The sequence below is a fragment of the Acomys minous genome (assembly GCF_964271855.1).
Source record: "Acomys minous genome assembly, chromosome: 8".
NCBI classification, from domain to species: Eukaryota; Metazoa; Chordata; class Mammalia; order Rodentia; family Muridae; genus Acomys; species Acomys minous.
Genome location: NC_140489.1, coordinates 116,741,484 through 116,762,660, shown reverse-complemented (window position 1 = coordinate 116,762,660; position 21,177 = coordinate 116,741,484). Strand labels below are relative to the sequence as shown.

The window sequence follows — 21,177 nt, the reverse complement described above, 5'->3', positions numbered from 1 at the left end:
GCTATAACTCTGACTTCCCACTCTGTACTGGTATCTGTGCCCCATCAGCAGGAATTCCAGAAACACAGTGTGTGTTAGCGATTTCCCTCAACAGCACCACTTATTATACATAAAAGCGATCGCTACCCTGAGTTCCTCATTTTAGATGGTGACCTGCCATTATGCATAGCTATGATTCATAACCCTAGGAAGCCACCAAATACTGCTTAGAACTACAGGTGGCAGACACACTGCAAGTCCATTTAGTACAGAGCTTCAGATGATGCTGACTGACCACACACACACGTGTGGAAATGCAGAGTGCTGGAGAGATGAGGGCTGTCCTCCTCACACACGAGGCTCGGCTTCCTCTTTCTCCCTTTGAAGTGCTGGGATTGTACCAGGGACCTCATTCGTGCTCGGCACTCTACCCCTGACGGAGCTACAGCCCCAGCCCCCATTATTTTAACTTGAATGTTATAATGAATGTTGAATGAAAAAAATTTTTTTTAATTAGTCCCTTTCTGGCAATTTTCAATCTAAAACCTAAGATTTTTCTTTCTAACATCTTTATTGTCTCCCCCAAACTGTTTAACTGTTGGCCTTCAGGGGTTTCCTTACCATCTTGGTGAGAAAGTATTGATTCACTGCTTGAGTGTGTGTGTGTGTGTGTGTGTGTGTGTGTGTGTGTGTGTGTGTATCTAAACAGTGGTGTTGGGAACTAAACTCGGATCCTCTGGAAGAGTACAAGTGCTCTTAATTGCTGACCCATCTCTCAGCTCAAGTTCTTGTTATTTTTAAACTCAGTAGTTCGCAAGCCCTTTCCGGCCAACTACTCTCACAGATGGAAGAACTCCATCAGCATTATCAGTCCACGATCCTCACAGACAGAACTGTGTCAGCATTCCCTATCAGCACACACAGTGATCCTCAGTGCTCCTGAAACTAAGCAGGCACTAACAACAACGATGCCAATCTGTCTTTACGACCGTTCCTTAGGCAACAGCACCATTCCATTCCCTGCACTTAAACTACACCTCACCGCTAAAGGTCCCTACAGTTGAAGCCCCGTTACCTTAGCTCTTAAGAGTAACAGAGCATGAGAACACCTGCCTGTCGCCATGTGAAAAGTCAAAGCACACCCAGTGCCTAAAGGACTGCTGGGCCCAAAGAGCTTCACAAAAACCCCGCTTTCTTGGAAAGATAAGGAGCTCGATAGACAATAGAATTTGTGAGCTGAGAAGACATTTTTCAGTAGGTAAGGAAAACTATTCAGTCTTGCTTTCTTTCTTAAATTTTGGATCTATTTATTTATTTTATGTATGTGTGCTCTGTCTGCATGTACATCTGTGTGCCAGAAGAGGGCACCAGATCCCAGTATACATAGTCATAAGCCATGTGGGTGCTGGGAATTGAACTCAGGACCTGTGGAAGAGCCGACTGTGATCTTAACTGAGCCGTCTCTCCAGCCCCTCTTTCTTAAAATTTGAAAGAGAGTCTTGCTATACAGTCTAGTGTGGCTGGCCTTGAGTTTTAGGCAACCTCCCTGGTGCACAAGACATACCACCACACGCAACTGAAAAACTGTTTTATGATGAGAGTTACGGAGTATCTAATGGGTCTTGGTTTATCCTACCACCTCAATCTCACATATTTGATCATTAATTATCATGTGCTCTGGAGTTCTCTGACTACCCTAGACTCCTGACGTCTTCTAAACTCAGGGAACTAGAATCTGAAAATACATTTTTAAAAAAAGTAGAATAGGGATCAGAATTCTGTCTCCGTGCAGTGCCCTACCTTCTATAACAAATATGTCAGTGTGCTGCAGGCCACATCAGTTCTGGCATACAAATAAATACATATGAAGTAACTGTCATGAAAATGAAGCCAGAAATGGTGGTGTGCTAGAGACCAAAGAAGCCAGGAAGTAAAATCAATAAGCAATTTAAAAAGATTAAACAATATTAATAAGTTCACCAACCTATTTGACATAAAGAATCCAATCCCGCTGTGATAAACAGTGGTTTATTCTGATCCACACATATTGATTTGCTGTATGGGAAAGAAAAGATTCTAATTTAGTTCACCAATTGCATATGCTGCGACACTCTCCTATACAAGGGCCAGGCTTTATCTAAGTCACTGATGAGCGCATTGACCCAAATGGACCTGTGAACGTTGACTGTACAAACGAACACCATTGTAAAGCCAAAGCAAGAGAAAGAACAAGGCCAAAAAGGCTAAAACTTTCAATTCCATTTAAAATTAATAGAAGAAAAATAATAACAAAATGAAAGCCACTAAGATGGAAGGAAGGAAATCAGGGAACAAGAACAACTGATTGATTGGAAAATATTTAACAGTACCTTTTATCAATACCGAATGCCAACTGGTTGATAACACCTCGGATTTTCAGTAACAGAGCTTCTGATTTGCTGGCAAACTTAAAAACAAACAGGATCTTGGATTACAGTCTGCTCTGTAATCTCTGTAACAGGTAAAAATATGGTTCTGAAAAGCACAGACGGTGAGAGAATTACAGCTTCTTTGCCTCAAAACACTTACATTTGAGTAAACAAAACAGAAGCTGAATAAAGAAATCTTGCTAAGCTTGCCTCATTTTCCAGAGTTCATGTGTGCATTATGTGGAAAGGGCCCCTGGGAACAGACCAATCATTTCACCTACACAAATGATCAGAATTTTCTTTCAATTTGCACATCTGTGTTTGCCTGGAATGTTTGTGGTGTGTGTTGTCACAAACACTCCTATGTTCTAAATTAAAATTCCCCTAATCTAATTGGGTTGGTTAAACAATACGACACATATATCAAAAGTGATTGTGGCAGCTGCAGGGGCCCTGCTGCCATCACGGCAGTTGTGTGGCAGCTGCAGGCAGGACAGTCACAGTGATGCTCCCTGAAGTTTGTTCTTAGCTTTGTTTTTGAACTGCCTGCAGAGCCTGAAAAAAGAGTCACTGAATACTCTCACAGGCGGAAGTTAAGAGAATCAAATCGCAGCATTTTAGACCCTTTAGACCGTGAAAGGAGGTGGTTTCTACCAATAACTAGGCTCTGACCTGGGGAGAAAGCAGGATGCATGGTTTCTCTACAGACTGTTTCAGCCACGGTCTGCCCTCTGACTACCTCACTGTTTAAAGACAAAGGCAAGCTCAGCCTGAGATGTGTGAAGTCAGGAGTGGGTGACTGAAAACCAGAACGGCAAATACACATGCAAGATCTACACGACAAACTTAATTCTGGCTAAGAACAGGCTCACAGAGGAAGTGCTCAAAGGCAGCACCAGGGTACAAAGCTCAGAGACATGCTTATTATGTATTTAAAAATAGAGAGAATTTTAATAAAAAATCGATTGTTGTACTTAATTTTACAATGTAATTATATATTTATTACAATATAATTAATACATTGTTACTGATTTTAAACTAGGTAATTCTATGGTATTTTGTTTTTATTATGTGGGTTGAGGAGAAAAGCTAAGCACAAGTGTGTTTCACAGGGGGTGGGCGTGGGAGGACACTAGAAGCTTTCTCCCTAACTTGCAACTGCGCCCCGCGAACAGCCTCCACACACAGCTGCTGAACTCCTCTGGAGTCAGCTCAGTGCAGCGAGCTAGGTCATGCTCGCCCAGAGCAGCTCATTCCACCCTCAGACAATAACTGGTTACAGCGTTCCTCTCCACTGATTAGGAGTAATGCATTGGTATTAGAAGGCTCCTTCGTATTGGTTTTTTTTTTTTTTCAAAATGGTAAAAATGTTTCCCGAAGCATCCTGTCCACCCGACTTACCATAGAGTTTAGGCTAAACAGGCAAAGAAAGAACATACGGGAATGTGAAGTGCTCCAAACACACAGAATTGAAAACATCCAGAACGCTCAGCACTTTCAGCCATGAAAGCGAAGGGCTCAGTCACCCTGTCTCTACATTTCTATGAGTGCATTGGGAGGAAAGGAGACCGTTAGGTGTGTATTCAGATACTAAGATGGCTTTGTTTTTGTTCTTTGAGACAGGGTCTCATTATACAGGCCTGGAAAAGGCAGATTACTTTAAGTCCTAAAATTAATCGTTTCATTGTACATTTTAAGTTTGCCTAGCAAAAGCAGTTCCGAAATTAAGGTAGTATTTTTCAGCAAAATTATTTTATATTTCCTCTTTTGTTTAAAGGATAAGCGGCAAAAATCTGGCCTGCTACAGAAGACAGTTACAATTACCCACTTCCTGGGTTGTTTTGGGACAGGTCTTACATGCAGCTCAGGCTGGCTTGCACTTGACTGCCTCCTGCCTCAGCCTCCTGAGGGTCTGGCTAACACCATGTTTACTAGCCAGCCCCCAGGCTTAGCTCTTCACAAACCCCTCAGCTGCTCCGTGAGGTGCTTATGAAGACAGCCCTGTTTCCAGTCCAGCTTTCCTGAGGCGGGGGTGGGGGAGTTAGGGGGGTGGGGGGGGAGCTTAAATGACTTGCCTAAAACCACATGTCTATAAAGCGGTCACACTGACACTGACCCAGGCAGCATGACTTCAAAATTCGTGACTTTAACCTCTGCGGCAGCATCTCTTTTACATTAAAAAAAAAAATCTTATTCGCACCCCCCCAACACCCGCCCTGCATTTTCTTTTAGGGAAATATAGATCTTAATTCTTAAAGAGAAACATAAAAATGAGTGAATACACCAGCATATCTCTGTAAGCTTGCCGGGGCTTTCAGATACCAGCAATACAGGAGGAGAGGCCAGGCACAGGACGGCCTGTAGATCCTGCCTAACAGCCTGCGGGGACTGCAAGTGTGGACAGTGTGATACTGGAGCATCCATTATTCACGTCTGTGCAGCCAGCTCCTTTCTCCACTCTCCCTCCTCTCCACGCAAGCCCAAATGACAGGGGAAGCACTGACCATCAGCGAGGCTCCATAGTAGTGCGCAATAAACCGGAGTGTCTTGCATATAACCTTCCTCTTCTCAGGATCAAAATCCTGTAGAAGAAAGTGATTGAAAGGAAAAAATCAGCTGAGAGGTCTCAGCAGCTCACTCAGGGAGAAGAAGCTTGTTTTTAAACCCCAAGCCGAGGAGTCGGGCTCGGTCACCTCCACGTTCATGTCCACAGAGACTGCGCGGGGCCGCAGCTATCAGATGTGTTTAAACACTTGGCTTAGCAGAATCCAGATATAAGCACGCATTTCATCCTGCGGAATACCCTAAGGATTCTCTGACAAGCCAAGATAAGAAGAAACTAATTTCCTACTTTCTTCAATTTAAAGTTGGGGAGTAAATCTTATCCCTCAGCGTTGGAGATTTGTTTTTTAAGTCTTCCGCCTTCACCGCTGTTCTAACCACTGGACTCATTTCCTTTATTTCCCTGGGTTCTCCTTACGGCATCTTCCCTTCTAAAATCTTTAAGCTGGGTGTCTCTGAGCCTGTCCCAGCCACAACCTTTGTTCTTGTTTCATTATTTTTATTCCTCCCCATAAAGCACAGCTGCACACACCCAGTGAAACGGAAGCACTTACCTGAAAAACGTCGTATTTACTTCCAATTATGACCAGAGGTATTGGAAATGGGTCAATTAATTCACGATCCTGTTAATGAATAAATTAACTTGATTATACTTGTGTAATGCTAAGCCTTCAGGAATATCTACTTACTTCAAAACCACCATTTTTAGTCCCTGCATGGACGTCCCCCATATCTGCTGTTGTAAGAGCTTGTTACAATAGTAAGTTTCACTTCATTCTGTATTCTAAGTGCAAAGTCAGAAACAGCAATTCCCAAAATACCATAGTGTTCCTTCGTTTCCTTGTTTTGTTGTTCTTTTTTTTTTCTGTTGTTTTAGGTTTTTGTTGTCGTTGTTCGTTTGTTTTATGTTTTTAATTTTGTTTTTGTTTTTGTTTTTCGAGACAAGCTTTCTCTGTGTAGCGCTGGCTGTCCTGGAACTCACTCTGTAGACCAGGCTGGCTTTGAGCTCAGAAATTCACCTTCTGCCTCCCAAGTGCTGGGATGAAAGGCATGCCCCACCACCATCCGGCTCCTGCTCTGCTTTCCTGCACACACATCATCTTTATGGAGTTTCTGATTTATGTTGTTTGCAGCTTGGCTTTGTTTTGCTCTGAGACTATGTGAGACACATGCTCACAAGACTATGGACACCATGAACTGCTTCCTTTAGCTTTCTAGAAGACAGCATTCCAGACTGTATTTAATATACTTGTGTTGCTGTCACGTTGTAGCTTCAGCAGTCGTGAGATGATGGGGGAGCCTGATGACACGTGACATGTGACACTAAATGTATGTAGGACGCAGTGCTGGGGAAGACGCTTCAAACCCCGCTCCTGCTTTAATCTGTAGCTTCAGCCAGTCTTTGCCAGTTCAAGCTGGATTTTCATCTTCATTTTACAGAGATTATAAAATCAATATAAAAAATCTACTCTAAAACCCGTTTGTCTTGGTTGGTGAGATACGTACCATAATAAGCACAGCAGACGCCTAACGGGAAGACGCCATCTTCTCCTCATTTTGTGCTCACTGAGGTCTTATGAAATTGCTATGACTTTCCAGTGGACAGGTTCATCTACATTAAATGGGTTCTAAGTCATGCAGAAAACTAAGGAGGCTGTGGTGTGATGCCAGCTCTACTCTGAGTGGCACTGACGGCAGAGCAAACCGATCAACTCACCGGATGGTCCTTCTGCATAGCACTCCACATCCTCTGCCTCACCTCAGAGGCGGCTTTAGAGTTTGTCTTCGCCAGCTTCATTATCACTTTGTCTACATGCCTTTTTGTGGCCTGCAGCAGATTTTCCATGGTGGTCCAAAGGTCATTAGGTTTGGAAAGATCCAAAACAAGGACAATAGAAAATGTCCTAAAGAAATGAAAACAGGTTTGACCAACAGTGACTGCTCTGAGATGTGAATGCCCTGAAAGCTACCACAGTTCAAGAAAAGCCCAGCATGCATTATTCTAACATAGGAGTGAGAGTGAGAGCTCATTATGGCCTCTGTACTCTGGCGTTCTTCCTTATGGTTATTCAGCATTACAACGGGAAACAATCCAGTTTAGACAGAGAAGCTGAGAGCAAATGGTCCTGATGATGCCATGTTTAGACCTAATTTTACCTGGTGCTCCAGAGAAGAGGAGCAAAACTCTCAGAGTCGATGCTAGCAGCAATGCAATGTAAACAGAAGGAAGCAGATGCACTGATGAGCCTTGTGCCACATCAATGGGGTTACTTAGCCTTTATGAGAGCCTCTCTAGAAGAGGTGATGATGCCCTTTTTGTGGATCTGAAATCTTAATAAATATGTATTTCTACACATTAAACACAAATCTAAACAACAAAATGACCCACTTAAAAATGGATTCAAATAACTCTGAAGAGACATGCTGCTGGCCAAGGAACTTATGAAAAGATGCGTAAGGACTGGAGAGATGGCTCAGCAGTTAAAAGCACTGATGGCTCTTCCAGAAGATGAAGGTTCAATTCCCAGCACGCAAGCATCTGTGACTCCAGTTCTGGGTGTCTGACACCCCCTGCTGGCCTCTGTACGCATTGCATGCATGTGGTGCCCAGGTACACATACGTGCAGGCAAAACACCCATATACATAAAATTTCTAAAAATTAAAAAATGCCCAACAATTTCAATCATGATGAAAGGATAAAGCAAATGCATGATGAGAGCATGGTTTCCCAGCCATTAGGGTAGCTGCTACTGAAGAAAAGTGGATAGGACGTAAGTGCCGCTGAGAATACAGAAACACTAGGTCTCTGTGCATCGCTGGTGAGGATATAAGATGGTGTAGCCGGCTGTGGAAAACAGCGTGGCAGTTCCTGAAGCAATACAACAGCTAAATTACCACATGATCCAGCAACTTCATTTCTAGGTCTATGCCCCAAATTGTGAAGAAGCTAAAATGTTTTTGTTATTTGTTTGTTAAGAAGGAGACTCACTTTGTAGCCCTGGCTCTTGTGGAACTTACGTAGCCGAGGATGGTCTTGAACCCAACATGATCTGCTTGCCTAGGCCCCAGGTTGCTGGGATTCTAGGCACAAGCACGGTGTCCAGAGGGGAACCGTGCTTGAAGAGGCATGTGGGCATCTATGCTTGGGGCAGAACCATTCACAGCAGTCAAAAGGGAGCATGTCTCACACGTCCACGCATGGGTTAATGGATGAACAAACTAGTACATGCATGCAATGGAGGACGCCCACTTTCACAGAAGAGGAAGTTCACACGCGCTAAGATGTTATGCTAAGTTAAATCAACTACAAAAAGGCAAATACTATAGAATCCCATTATATAAGGCCCCATGGTGTCAAACTGCTCACAGCCTCAGGGACGTCACAGCAGGAAGACGAGAAGGCCCTAGGAACGATGTGTTGGTGTGGCTGTACAACAGGGGAAATGTACTTAATGCCACAGAATAACTCATTAGTAAGTGGCATCAGTGGTAAATTTTATGTTATGTGTGTTTTACCAACTGAAAAACAAATACACACACATATAAAGAGAGGAATGCTTTAGAAAATGGTCATAATGTACAGACATTTAATCATGATCAATTTTTTTTTTGAGATCGGGTTTCTCTGTGTAGACCAGGCTGGCCTCGAACTCACAGAGATCTGCCTCTGCTGCCAGAGTGCTGGGATTACAGGTGTGCGACACCACGCCCAGCTCAGAGCCAACATTCTAATTCAATTGACAAATACTCTGCTGGGAGACAAAACGATGCTATTTATCTAGTTATTTTGTGGTGTCCAGTCAAACCAGTTATTTTGGGTAACTCATAGAAATTCATACAGTATCTAAAGTCTGTGCCCATGGTCTCAGTTCAGAATCAGTTAGATACTAATTAACATGTGTATGTGCACAGTTCCTGTCCAGCCGGTCTTTTCTGCATCACCCTGTTGAGCTTATACACAGTCAGCTTCACTACAGACTCATCCAGGGACCACACAGTGGCAAAGCACTAGCTCACCCTTAGCGTTTAGTATACTAGACTTTATACTTTTGTTTGTTAAAAGACCGATGCAAACTTTTTACTGTGGTTGAATAATATAATATAAGTAGTTTTAACATTGAAAATAGGCAAAAATGGAATGGATTACCCAAGTTTTTGTTTCTATTCCTTGTGTTGCTTTGTACCTTCTCTATGGCAAATGACAGTAAAGGAAGCAGCTTAAAATTATTAAAGTGGGACCAGACCACAGGAAATGGTCTATTGCCAATTATCCAAAGTCTGCAGAAACACTGTTCTATGAACATGCATGTGAAAGGTAAACATGTAATCTCTTGTGGCCATATGTCAGTTTCTCAATTTGCTGAGGTTTGTCCAGTATAAGGAAATTATGTGTCAAACTCATTCCAGTTTTAAAATTCTCTGTGATTAGCAACTACATGAAGGAAAATCCCCTCCAGCCCCACCTGCTACCCCGCAGCCGACCCTGGACCCAGGCCTGGGCTTAATCCATTACAACCCAAGGCTGTCTCCAGCTGCCGTAGAGCCCAGGGACAGGAAGTCTCAGACCCCACACAGTGAGGTGTTAAAGAAACATGGAAAGTTTTCACTTCCTGTAGAAGCCTGAGTTTCCAGAAGCCTGTCTGCCGGGGCCTCAGATTAAGGGGATGAGTCAAGTACAAGTGAGGGCTAGATTAGGAGCCAAGACTCAGCACAGGCAAAAGCCACCTCTGCTGCAGCCTCCTGCCCCTGGCCACACAGGGTGGCATGGTGCCTTAGCTCATCCCCCGCTCTACCACCCCTGCTCTACCATCCCGTCTCAATGGTCAACTAGGAGCTTGGCTTATCTCCTTTAAAGAAAGACAGTTAAAGAAAAGTGAAAGCTGGGTGGGTGGAGGTGGCTCACGCTTTTAATCCCAGCATTTAGAAGCAGAGGCAGGCAGATATCTCTCAGTTTAAGGCCAGCTTGGTCTACAGAGTGAGTTCCAAGACAGGCAAGGCTACACAGAGAAACCCTGTCTCAAAACCACCATCACCACCACCAAACAATTAAAAAAAAAAAAAAAAAAAGAGGAACCCGTGAACAAACAAAAGAAAGTCAGTCAAATGTAAAACTGTGTAGCTATGAAGTTCCTTAACAAACAAACCAAAGCAAAGCAAAGCAAAGCAAAACAAAACAAAAAAACTTACTGTCCCAAGGAAAAGGTCGTCACAAGCACAAGCTAGCACTTGCATGTATATAGAAAGCCTAACTGAACAGCTGTGGCCAAATGAAACTTCCAGTACTGGGAACAGGTTATATCTAATTGAATGGTTGGCCAAAAGGCTCCCATGAGAATACCCAGACAACCAAGCATTGCCAGAGTACAGGTTGCTCTCCACAAACTGATGGCCCGTTGCTACAGACCCCATCTGCACAACTCACTGACCACAGAGAAATCAGCCTTCGTGCCCGCGGGCTAGCACCTTTGGCACAGAAGGTTCTCTGCCCACTACGCCTTCATCAACAGTGCTGTCCTGTCTTCAAGCTATGCTGGGGAGGTGGTGGCAGAAAGCCTGTGGGAGCAATCGACGTGTATCTGATTTGATTTAAGGCCCACTCTAGGAGATGGAAGCCCTATCCAACAATGCTTGGGGGACCAAGAACCTGAGATTAGATAGTCCAGATACGCAGGATAACACCAAATACTCTGTTCCACTAAAAGAATGCAACAGTAAAGTGACTCCTATATGCTGTACTCATCGACCAGTGCCTTGCTCAGCCATCACCCTGGAAGTTTCCTCCTGCAGCAGATGGGAACAAATACGGAAACCCACAACGGACAATATACAGAGAGTGAGAGACCTTGGAACACTCAGTCCTAAACCTGCTGTCTTTATCAGGGTTCAGGGAACTCTACTGAAGAGGAGACAAAAAGAAACTAGGAGCCAGAGGGGAAGGAGGGCCCCAAGAAAACAAGGTCCCCTAAATCAAAGGTCCTATGCACATATGAACTGACAGAGACTGAGGCAGCATGCATAGGGCCTGTGCGTGGGTCTGCACCAGACGGGGTCCTAGACCTGAAAGGAAAAGTGGAAAAATGCCCCGTCCCTAACCCAGAAGCTAACTCCAATTAATAACCTTGCAAATGAAAATTTAGTTTCCTCGGGGCTGGAGACACGGCTCAGAGGTTAAGAGCACTGTCTGCTCTCCCAGAGGTCCAGAGTTCAACTCCTAGCAAGCACATGGTGGCTCACAACCATCTATAATGTGATCTGATGCTCTCTTCGGACATGCAGGTGTACACGCAGACAGAACACTCATATATATAAAATAAATAAATAAATAAATCTTTTTAAAAAAACTTAGTTTTTCCCTGGAGTCCCTGATGGCTATTTCTGGTTGTCAACTTGACTACAATTGGAATCAATTGAAATCCAATCGCTGGATATGCTTGTCAGAGTTTTTTTTGCTTTTTGTTTTTGTTTTTATTTTGTTATTGGTTTTTTTCTTTTCTTTTTTGGGGGAGGGGAGGGCGTTTAAGACAGGGTCTTTCTGTGTAGCCTTGGCTGTCCCAGACTCACTCTGTAGACCAGGCTGGCCTCGAACTGACAGTTATCTGCCTGCCTCTGCCTCCCAAGTGCTGGGATTAAAGGCATGAGCCACCATGCTTAGACCATTTTAAGTGGGAAGACCCACTTTACACCCAGATCTCTGAAGAGGGAAGATCAACCTTTAACATGGACCACACCATCTGCTGGCAGCCTATATGAAGGCACGAGAGGAGGAAGCTGGCTTTCTCTTTGCCTGCTTGCTCTCGCTCTCTCAGTCCATTCCTGCACTGGTGTTAGCCTACTTCTGTGGAATTCCAGCATCTACTGAAGACCAGCCCAGACTTCCATTTTCATGCTCCCACTGCAAAGTCCAGTAGAAGCCTGGTGACAAAAACCAAATTCAGTCTGTGGAGTCCCAGACCATAATAGATGTCTTACAACTGACTATAACTCCGGGGGATCTGGTGCCACCTTCTGGTCTCCACAGGCACAGTAACTCTCTCTCTCTCTCTCTCTCTCTCTCTCTCTCTCTCTCTCTCTCTCTCTCTCTCTCTCTCACACACACACACACACACACACACACATGTACACACATACACTAAAAAATACTTCATGCTTTTTAACCCCAGTAAATCAGAAAGCAAAGTCAGGTGGATCTCTGTGAGTTCGAAGCTGCCTGAGGCTACATTGCCAGACCCTGTCTCAAAATCAAAGAAAATAAATAATATTTTACTAAAAGAAAGAGACCCCTGGATAAGCAAAGCCAGTCTGACCTGTACTCAGCTATCTCTAAAAAAACAATTGTCTTGCAAAGAAGACATGAGCCTCTCCCTAAGGGTCTTCATGCCTGAAATGACACAAGTACCTGCTGGGTCCTCCATCTTTGGTCCAAGCAACAGCAATGTTCATATTAATCTCGGGCAAGAAATACACTTCAGATTTAATTTATTTTTCTTGGCTAAGATCAGTTCCCAGCAACATAGAAGTGTCACAAGTTCCATACCTGATGTGACCAATGCGTGGGAGTATCTGTGTGTTTGGAGTTTACCCTTGGTTTTGGGTCTTAAAAGTCAGTGGAGAGACCTTTCCTCTCCAACACACTCATCCTCTGGACGAAGCCCAATGATCTTAGTGTGTTACATTCCACAGGAGACTGAGCCCAGCCAGCTGGAGGAAAACCCAGGGCTGAGTTAACCCACACTAAGACAGAGTGGAAGGAATTCAGCTTTTCATACTCTCGAAAACGAATTCGTCACCCAAATACTATTTGACATTTTTCCTCGCTAGCAGGCTTGTAAAATACATTGCTGGCAGTAATGCATCTCACTCAGTCCTGGCCGGAAGCTCAAATCTTTCAAGACTTCTCTGGAGGCACTACAGCCCACGCTCATGGGAAGGAAGGACTGCAAACCTCCAGATAGCATAAAACTGTCTCAAAATGATGGCTCACATTCATCACCTCCCACTCACCTTCAGGTGTCACTGGTGATGGGTGGACATCCCACAGACATGCTGGTTACCTCCTACTCACCTTAAGGTGTCACTGGTGATGGGTGGACATCCCACAGACACACCCATGACCTCCCACTCACCTTAGGGTATCACTGGTGATGGGTGGACATCCCACAGACACACCCATGACCTCCCACTCACCGTAGGGTATCACTGGTGATGGGTGGACATCCCACAGACACACCCATGACCTCCCACTCACCTTAAGGTGTCACTGGTGACAGGTGGACATCCCATAGACACACCCATGACCTCCCACTCACCGTAGGGTATCACTGGTGATGGGTATGCTGATTAAGTCCAACAGAGAGGTTCCTCCACCCAGTTCCCAAAAGTGAGCGATGTCTTTTGGCTGAAAGAAAATAGAGGGTCTAAAAAAATGTTCACTTTTAAACTTTTAAGTGTTTTGTTATACTTTAATTAACATATATTCATGATAATTATAGGTATAAAATGTTCACCCCTTAACTAACCCTTTCTTCTTAGTTGAAACTGTTTGCTTCCTCTATGCCATGCTTTGAGATGCACCAAATGCATTCCAAAGAACAAAGTAATCTACGTCTTTCTGTAAACATAAATACCCACCCTACTTAGACCTTATATCAGGCAAGCACAGTGCTCCCAACTCTATACATATTAATATCACGTGAAATAGAGATGTAAATAACATTTACGCATAAGCACTCAGTTTAACATGTTTGGGATTCTAGCTGGACATGAAACAGTGAAATAGGACATTCTGATCTGGAAATACAGATGCTCACAAATGAATGAGTTGTACAGGTAAAACCTGAGAAATGGTCACAGCAGATGACACAGTGTAGGCCTGAGCACAGGTATTGCCCTGAGGATCCCGGCAGGTGCCACTGGTACTGACAGGTGTGGGCAGGGGGTGGGATAAGGCTAGCCTTTCAGCTTGGAGGACTCTTCAGCTAAGAGGGGATTACAGGGCCAGGTAGCCATGCAGCTTGGGACAGTATGACCCAAGCCTACCTCCTAGGACTGCTCACTGGGCCATTTCCATTGTCAACTAACACTCTGATGCTCAAGTGCCCTTGTCCTGTGCATCCAGAACTCATCATGAAACATTTAATCTGACAAAGACGTGAAGCTTTGAGAGTACATATATAAAACCTCCAAAGTTGAGAAGAAAAACAGGTGACAGACAGTCACATGGGTTTTCACGTACTTGCTACCATGACTAGGAGGTGTGGATGGCAGTTAAGTACGTTTTAGATGAATATATGTTATTTTCCTTTTCTTGGAACAAATGCTCATAACGACTAACTCATTTTACTATTGTTGATACATGAATCACTATAATGTTTGTGGAATGAGTCATTTTTCACTGGAAAAATCTCTCTTGCTTTACAACGTGACAAAGAAAGGGTTTACAGCCCTTCTCAGAAGTGAAGTTTGTGAGAGCTGTTGCAACTTTCCCATAAAAAGAAGAGCATAAACCATGTGAATCACAAAAATAAGATTCTCCTGCATCTTAGTATGTTATTTTTGTTTCCTTTTAGTTTCTCAGTTTTAATAACCAACTTTCAGTGGTAGAACCTGAAAGCAATCGCAGGCAGTTTCAATTCTTGACTCACCCGTTGCACAGTCCACCCATCCTTCCATCCTTCCATCCTTCCTTCCTTCTTTTCATTGTTTTTCCCTTTATTTCTTTTTCTCTTTCTTATTTCTCACTGTATGGTCCTGGCTGGACTGGAACTTGCTACACAGACTAGGTTGACTTTGAACTCACAAAGATCCCCCTGCCTCCAACTCCCAAGTGCCGGGGTCATGTGTGTGCTCTACCGTGCGTGGCCACATCATCCTTTAAGACACTGTCTAATGAGCACGCATTTGAACTAGATCATTCTATACAAGTGTGCCTCTTGATGGGGTTAGTAGGACCTTCTGCTCTAGACTGCTCTTCCACACACCCCTGCCGGGCGTGGTGGCGCACGCCTTTAATCCCAGTACCGGGGAGGCAGAAGCAGGTGGATCTCTATAAATTTGAGGCCAGCCTGGTCTACAAAGTGAGTCTAGGACAGTGAAGGCTACACAGAGAAACCCTGTCTCAGAAAAACAAAACAAGCCACAACCAAACCAAACCAACCAACCAACCAACCAAATGATCCCCTTTGCCACAAGACTTCCAGAAGCAATCACACTTAAGAATGCCTGCCCCAGCCAGGCGTGGCGGTGCACGACTTTAATCCCAGCACTTGGGAGGCAGAGGCAGGTGGATCCCTGTGAGTTTGATGTCAGCCTGGTCTACAAAGCAAGTCTAGGACAGCCAAGGCTACACAGAGAGATCCTGTCTCAAAAACCAAAACAAAGCAAAACAAAAAAAGAACGTTTGTCCCTACACCACACACTACTCTACATTCTTTCTCTACGCCGACCACTCTCTAACATCCGCTGAACAGACACAAAACAGGTGGAAATAGACTCAGTTAGGCCTATGGTCTCAACAGTTCTACCAACTTTTAGAATTCTTTCCCTCTCAAAATGCTAGAGACTGAACTCAGGGACTAAAGACTGCTAGACAAACCCCCTAACATTGAGCTATATTCCAAACTCTCTATTTTTTAAAACATTAATAATTTGGATTTTGAACAGTGTATTTTCACAGAAATTTCACAGTGTAAGCCCTACCTTTTAATAAGAGTTTTAGAGAAATAAAAAGCAACTCATAAAATAGATATGGTTCTGTTCCCAGCATGCACATTAGGTAATTTAATGCGCTCATCTGGTCGATACCTGACTCATGTGCAAATACTTACAGATACACATGTAAACACATAATTAAAGAAAAAAAAACCCTTAGAGTTACCATATAGTGTGTGTGTGTGCTTGGGGGGTGGGGGATGGGGACCAGATTATACTAGAGAGTATATGTGACCAAGTAAAACATCCAGTACCCAGAATGGTGACATTTTGTTGAGTTGCTGGCCAAAGGGGTTCCATAGACCACGCCTCATGCTACTCAAACACCACAGGCCATTGCCAATACTATTGCTTACCTGCCACAACTGAATGTTAAGGCCCTATTGCTGAAAACACTACTTACTGATGTCATCGGACATGAAGAAGTTGAGCTCATGCTTAACTAGAAGCTTCATGTCTGCTGATTCATAGTCACAGTGTTGGGGCTGAGTAGTGATCACCAATACCACCAGCTGCAAACCCTGCAACAGTGACCTGCCTGTAAGATATACTGCTGCAAAATGGCACAGAGGTAATGGCAGAAACCAATCATGTTCTGATTATGTTTAAGGCCTACCCATGAAATAAAGCCCATATCTGACACTGTTAATGAGAACATGAATATGAGACCAGATGGGTCATGGGACCAAGGGAGAGCCTACTGCTATTATTTTTATAAATGAACATTGCCATAAAATGCCTCCTAATGACAACTGCTATACTCACATATCAGTGCTATAAAGGAATTTTTATCTAGCAACATGGCTGCTCTGGCAAGGGATCACATCCAAAGTTTTCTAGGTCTATATGATGCAGCCAGAATGAAGCCATGCCCTGGATTATAGTGCGAGGCCCTTAGCACACACCTTCAGTCCCTAACAATGACGGTAAAGTTAGTTTGTAGAAGGAAGCAGCCATGTTTTAAAGCGATGTCTAATTGAGGGGCAGACAAAGTGACGAATCAGAGAAAGATCTGACAGAATGAGTCAGACATCCAATAGAGAACAGACAGGAAAGAGAGGCTACTTAAGAGCAGCAAGAGAAAAGGTGTGGTGGTGGTGTGGTGTGTGTGCACATGGCAGTTTTACGGAGACAGGTTGCAGAGAAAACAAGCTAGACACAGGTGAAGACAGAACGGGCCAGAGAATAAGGGGAGACAGACGGAAGAGTAAAACATACCACCAAAGTTAGTATGAGTCCAAACAGAGCAACTCACTCAGAAGCTGAGAGAAGCTGGATTGAATCAGTCAGCTGGGAAGATTAGATTGCACAGAGGCTAGAAGCTTCCAGGCCTAGGCCTGCAGATAGTTATAACAGAGAACTAAACACTGTGGGATCAGCCCAAGCCGTGTATTAGCACAGCTTGGGTATGACTTTCACCTCATCTCATCATGTGAGGAAATAAAAGCAATATTTTCAAATCTCATCAGAGAAGCTCTTTACTGCAGTAGATCCACTGTGCTATAGTAGGTACCTACTGGACAGTGTGCAGACAGTGAGAGGCCCTAAATGGGTGTCTTTATCAAACCTCCCCTCGAGGTGCAGCAATCTACTGGAAGAGGAGGTGGGAAGATGCTACAAGCCAGAGGTGGTGGATGCCCCTAAGGGTACACATCTTCCAGACACAACAGGGCTGACACACATATGTACAAGGACTGCATAAGCTATAGTGACATAAAATCCCACACGGAGAAGGGAAGGGCCACCAAGTTCCTGACCAAGAAACGTTGCAATGACAGCTGCTGGGAGGGGAGGAAAACAGCCTGCTCCGGTGGCGTCCCGCTGGGTACACCAACCACACTCCAGGGCAGGCCTGGTGCTCAGGAGCAACTAACTGACAAAAACAAAACGAGCCCATGCTGTCCCACGTGCTTTTGGGGTACGGTTTGGTGGTTTTGTCTTCTTGCCTTTGTTTTGTTTTGTTTGCTTTGGTTTTTCTCTCTCTATCGAAAGAAGACTCTAAAGCAGAGTGAATAGGAGGTGGAGGTGGACCTGCGGGAGGGAAAGTACGCCCACATTATATTGTATGACAAATCTAAAAAATATTTTAATTACAAAAATGGAGGCAGTAATAATGTTATTTTCATCTGAAATATAGAAAAAAGATCCCACCTATATAATTTCTATAAGTAGGCAGAGAACCCTATACAATCAAATTTCAAAAAAATCTTATTTCATGCTGGGCCTGCTGTCACACATCTGTAATTCTGACAATTCTCAGAAGGCTGCAACAGGAGGACTGAAAATTGGGGCCATCGGGGCTACACAATGAGTTTCTGGCTAGGCTGAGATACATAATGAAAAACAAATCAAAACCCTCAAGGAAAAGTATCACATACAGGGGGAAGTCCTCACAACCTTAAAGTGAACAAAGAACTGGACAAGGACTGTAAATAAATCACTTTCAACACTTCCTGCAGATTAGGTGGGCTTTCCATCAGCTGAACCGCATGTCAAGTTTAAAGCACATACCTATGACATGCGCAGTGGCTATGCTTACTGTTGGCAGATAACATGAGGCAGTGTCAGCATCATGGCTTCCCATCTGAGACACGAGAAAGGACTCCAAAATGGACTCACTGTGTTGTGTCCCTTTGTTCTTCTTCCATATGTATATTCCAAAGCTAAGGTTGGCTTGGCTGGCTCATCCCTGTACATTAAAGGAGACGTTATATCATGACGGTGGAGCTGGGTTCTTCCGCTATAATTCTACCCGTTTCCACGTCCTCTTAATCACTTTATTAGCACAGAGGTTACCTTGAATCACTAGCACTGAGGTAAAGTGACATTATTCCTTCAAAGCTACCTTAATCGGTTTTAGTGGCAGGTGCAGGAAGGCATGCTGGGGCCTGGCGGGGGCCTGTGGAGAACAGCACACTGGAAGCATCAAGGGCCACGCTGGGGCAGCAGCTCTCTGAACTCAGGCCATATGGGAAACACTAACTCATTTGCTCATCCTCAGAGTGGGAGCTGAGAACCCAATGCCCGTCAACGACTAAGGGCATTAGAGGGAGACATTTATGCAGTACTTCATTTCATATATGAGAGTTTAAAAAATGATATGAACAAGGGCATAAAAGCAACAAAAGATTTGTAAAACATCTAAAGGATTTAACAAACTACTTATGCAGCTTAAATTGTTTGGTAAGCAATTTTATGGTATATTCATTTTTAATGTTGTAAGAAATATATGAAATAAATGTTACTGGCATACCATTTTAAGTGTGTTGTTCATAGTATGACGTATACTGACTTACATTGCTGTGCAACCAATCCTCAGGACTTCTCAAAGGCAAAGCTGCAACTCCACCTGCATTGGACAACTCCCCATGCCCCTCTGCCGGTCCCTGGCTACCACCCACTCACCTGTGCTACTGTGAGACTAACTGCTCTGTACTCATACAAAAGGAAGCAGACAGCTTTGTCTATTTTGTGACTAGCTCATTTCACTTAGTATAGTGATCTTAGAGTTCACCTCCATTGCAGAGTATGATGGAATTTATTTACTTATTTTATTTATTTATTCATTTATAATTAAGGATTTACTTATTTTACATAGATGAGAATGGGTCTGCATTCATGTGTGTGCACTATGTGCATGCCAGGTGCCTGCAGAGGCCAGGAGGACTTGGATCCCTTGGACTCACAGATAGTTGTGAGCTACCATGTAGGTGCTGGGAACCAAGCCCGAGTCCTCTGCAAAGACAGCAAATGCTGTCCACTGCTGAACTTCTTTCCTTTTTGAGGTTGAATAATCTTATATTTAGTTTAAGCCTGTAGAACAAAACCCACAAGTTAAAATCTTGTGATTTGTATATTTCTATTTGCTGAATAGTTTGAACTTTATCTTGGAAGATATTCTCAATATACATATCAAGATATTGTTTGGTCATATTTCCTTAAGGATATAACTCTTTTAGGAAGCAAGATGCTTCCCTTAAAATAAAATGTCTAACATGGGTAACCTAAATTCAAAAAAATCATCCTTTTTCTGGGCATGCTACAAGAAAGCCGAAATGAACAATTTTCATTCAGTGTCACAGTTTATAGCACTTTATCTTAAACTGTCACCCTGGGTGACTTATTATAGAAAACACATATTACAATCATTGTTCATACAGTCTTAAATTAGGCAGAATAAAAAGAAGTAAAATACCAAAGTAGCAAAGCCCCAAAAAAACATAACTGCCACTGGAGGCAACTGTGGTAACATCTCTCCTTTGAACAGAAAAATCTAGTATCAACCCAGAATTTTTTTTTTTGGTTTATCTTTAAAGGTACTCTTAAATGTTGTATTCAATATTGAGAATATCTTTAAAGGTTGTAATCAAGATTGAGAATTAAATATTTTGGGTCTCAAAATTCTTCCTCTTTCCTATGCCTTGTGAGGTCTCACATGCTCTCTTGTAGCTGAACAGGCATGGATGCTGTCTGACACAGGTTGGTACAACACTTACCTGTCAAGACATCGTAGAATTATAGTAGTCTTTCCCTAGAAATTAAAAAGAAAGAATATTGTGTTAATGTCACGCACATGTAAAATTTTATTAGTATGACTGTGGCCTAAAAATAGCTTTTAAAATCATTTGAATGATAAATTACCTGGAAACTAAAAACTAGAAACTTTCAGAATTACTTGAAAGTTTGATAAGTGGAAAAGTGAACTGTCAACGTTCTGTCACGATGTAACTACACTGCTATTATTATAATTATAAAGTCCCACAGATAACAAATACTAGCAAATCACATCTCACTTTAGTGGTCACCTGACAGCTGTCTTAAACTTTCTCTTTGCTCAGCAATGCTAATTACTGGTTAGCCTGATTAGTGTATTCTAAAATGTTTCCATCCTGATTGATGAAGTGGAAATAAAGACAAAAGATAACACATAAATAAAAGATATGCTGTGGATATGCTCAAACGCCCTGCTGGAGCACTCTGTTTTAATTCTGTTTAGGGGTCAAGAAATACAGGCTTTAGCCACTAACCATGAAACTTAACCCTGTCCTACCCAGAGACTGGTTCAGTGAAGACAGAAAAAAAAAAAAAAAAAAAAAAAAAAAAGGTAAATGACTCCATGCATTTGGAGAGGCAGGGACAGCCCACTCTAGGATCGTCTGGACTCCCAGGAAAAGCTTGGAAAACCCTAGATTGCCAAAAGTCTCTCTCTCTCTCTCTCTCTCTCTCTCTCTCTCTCTCTCTCTCTCCCTCCCTCTCTCTCTCTCTCTCTCTCTCTCCCTCTCTCTCTCTCTCCCTCCCTCTCCCTCCCCCACCCCCAAGTACAAAAGTTACAAATTTTACCAAAAGACAGTAATGAATCACGCCAGAGTTTCTCTGCAACATGATCAGATTGAGTGAACCTTGTGTAATTTGATAACTAGCATACTATAAAACAACGTACACTTCTGACGTAGGGCTGGCTGGCGCTACACAAAACTGAAACATTAGAGACCTCAATGTACCAAACAAATTGATTAAGGC

General features: G+C 43.2%; 1 protein-coding gene across 2 annotated transcripts in view; it reads right to left on the bottom strand.

Moving 5' to 3' along the window:
- The window catches only part of DYNC2LI1 (dynein cytoplasmic 2 light intermediate chain 1), a 33,318-nt gene that overhangs the window by 6,390 nt on the left and 5,751 nt on the right, over window positions 1-21,177 (bottom strand). For both annotated transcript variants that reach the window (XM_084792253.1, XM_084792254.1), the window contains exons 3-10: window positions 20,154-20,188; window positions 18,277-18,346; window positions 13,257-13,345; window positions 6,667-6,853; window positions 5,504-5,572; window positions 4,892-4,969; window positions 2,349-2,425; window positions 1,964-2,034 (exon numbers count right to left, since the gene is read on the bottom strand). In XM_084792253.1, the coding sequence (XP_084648379.1) occupies window positions 1,964-2,034; window positions 2,349-2,425; window positions 4,892-4,969; window positions 5,504-5,572; window positions 6,667-6,853; window positions 13,257-13,345; window positions 18,277-18,346; window positions 20,154-20,188 (676 nt within the window). The remainder of the gene's footprint in view (window positions 1-1,963; window positions 2,035-2,348; window positions 2,426-4,891; window positions 4,970-5,503; window positions 5,573-6,666; window positions 6,854-13,256; window positions 13,346-18,276; window positions 18,347-20,153; window positions 20,189-21,177) is intronic.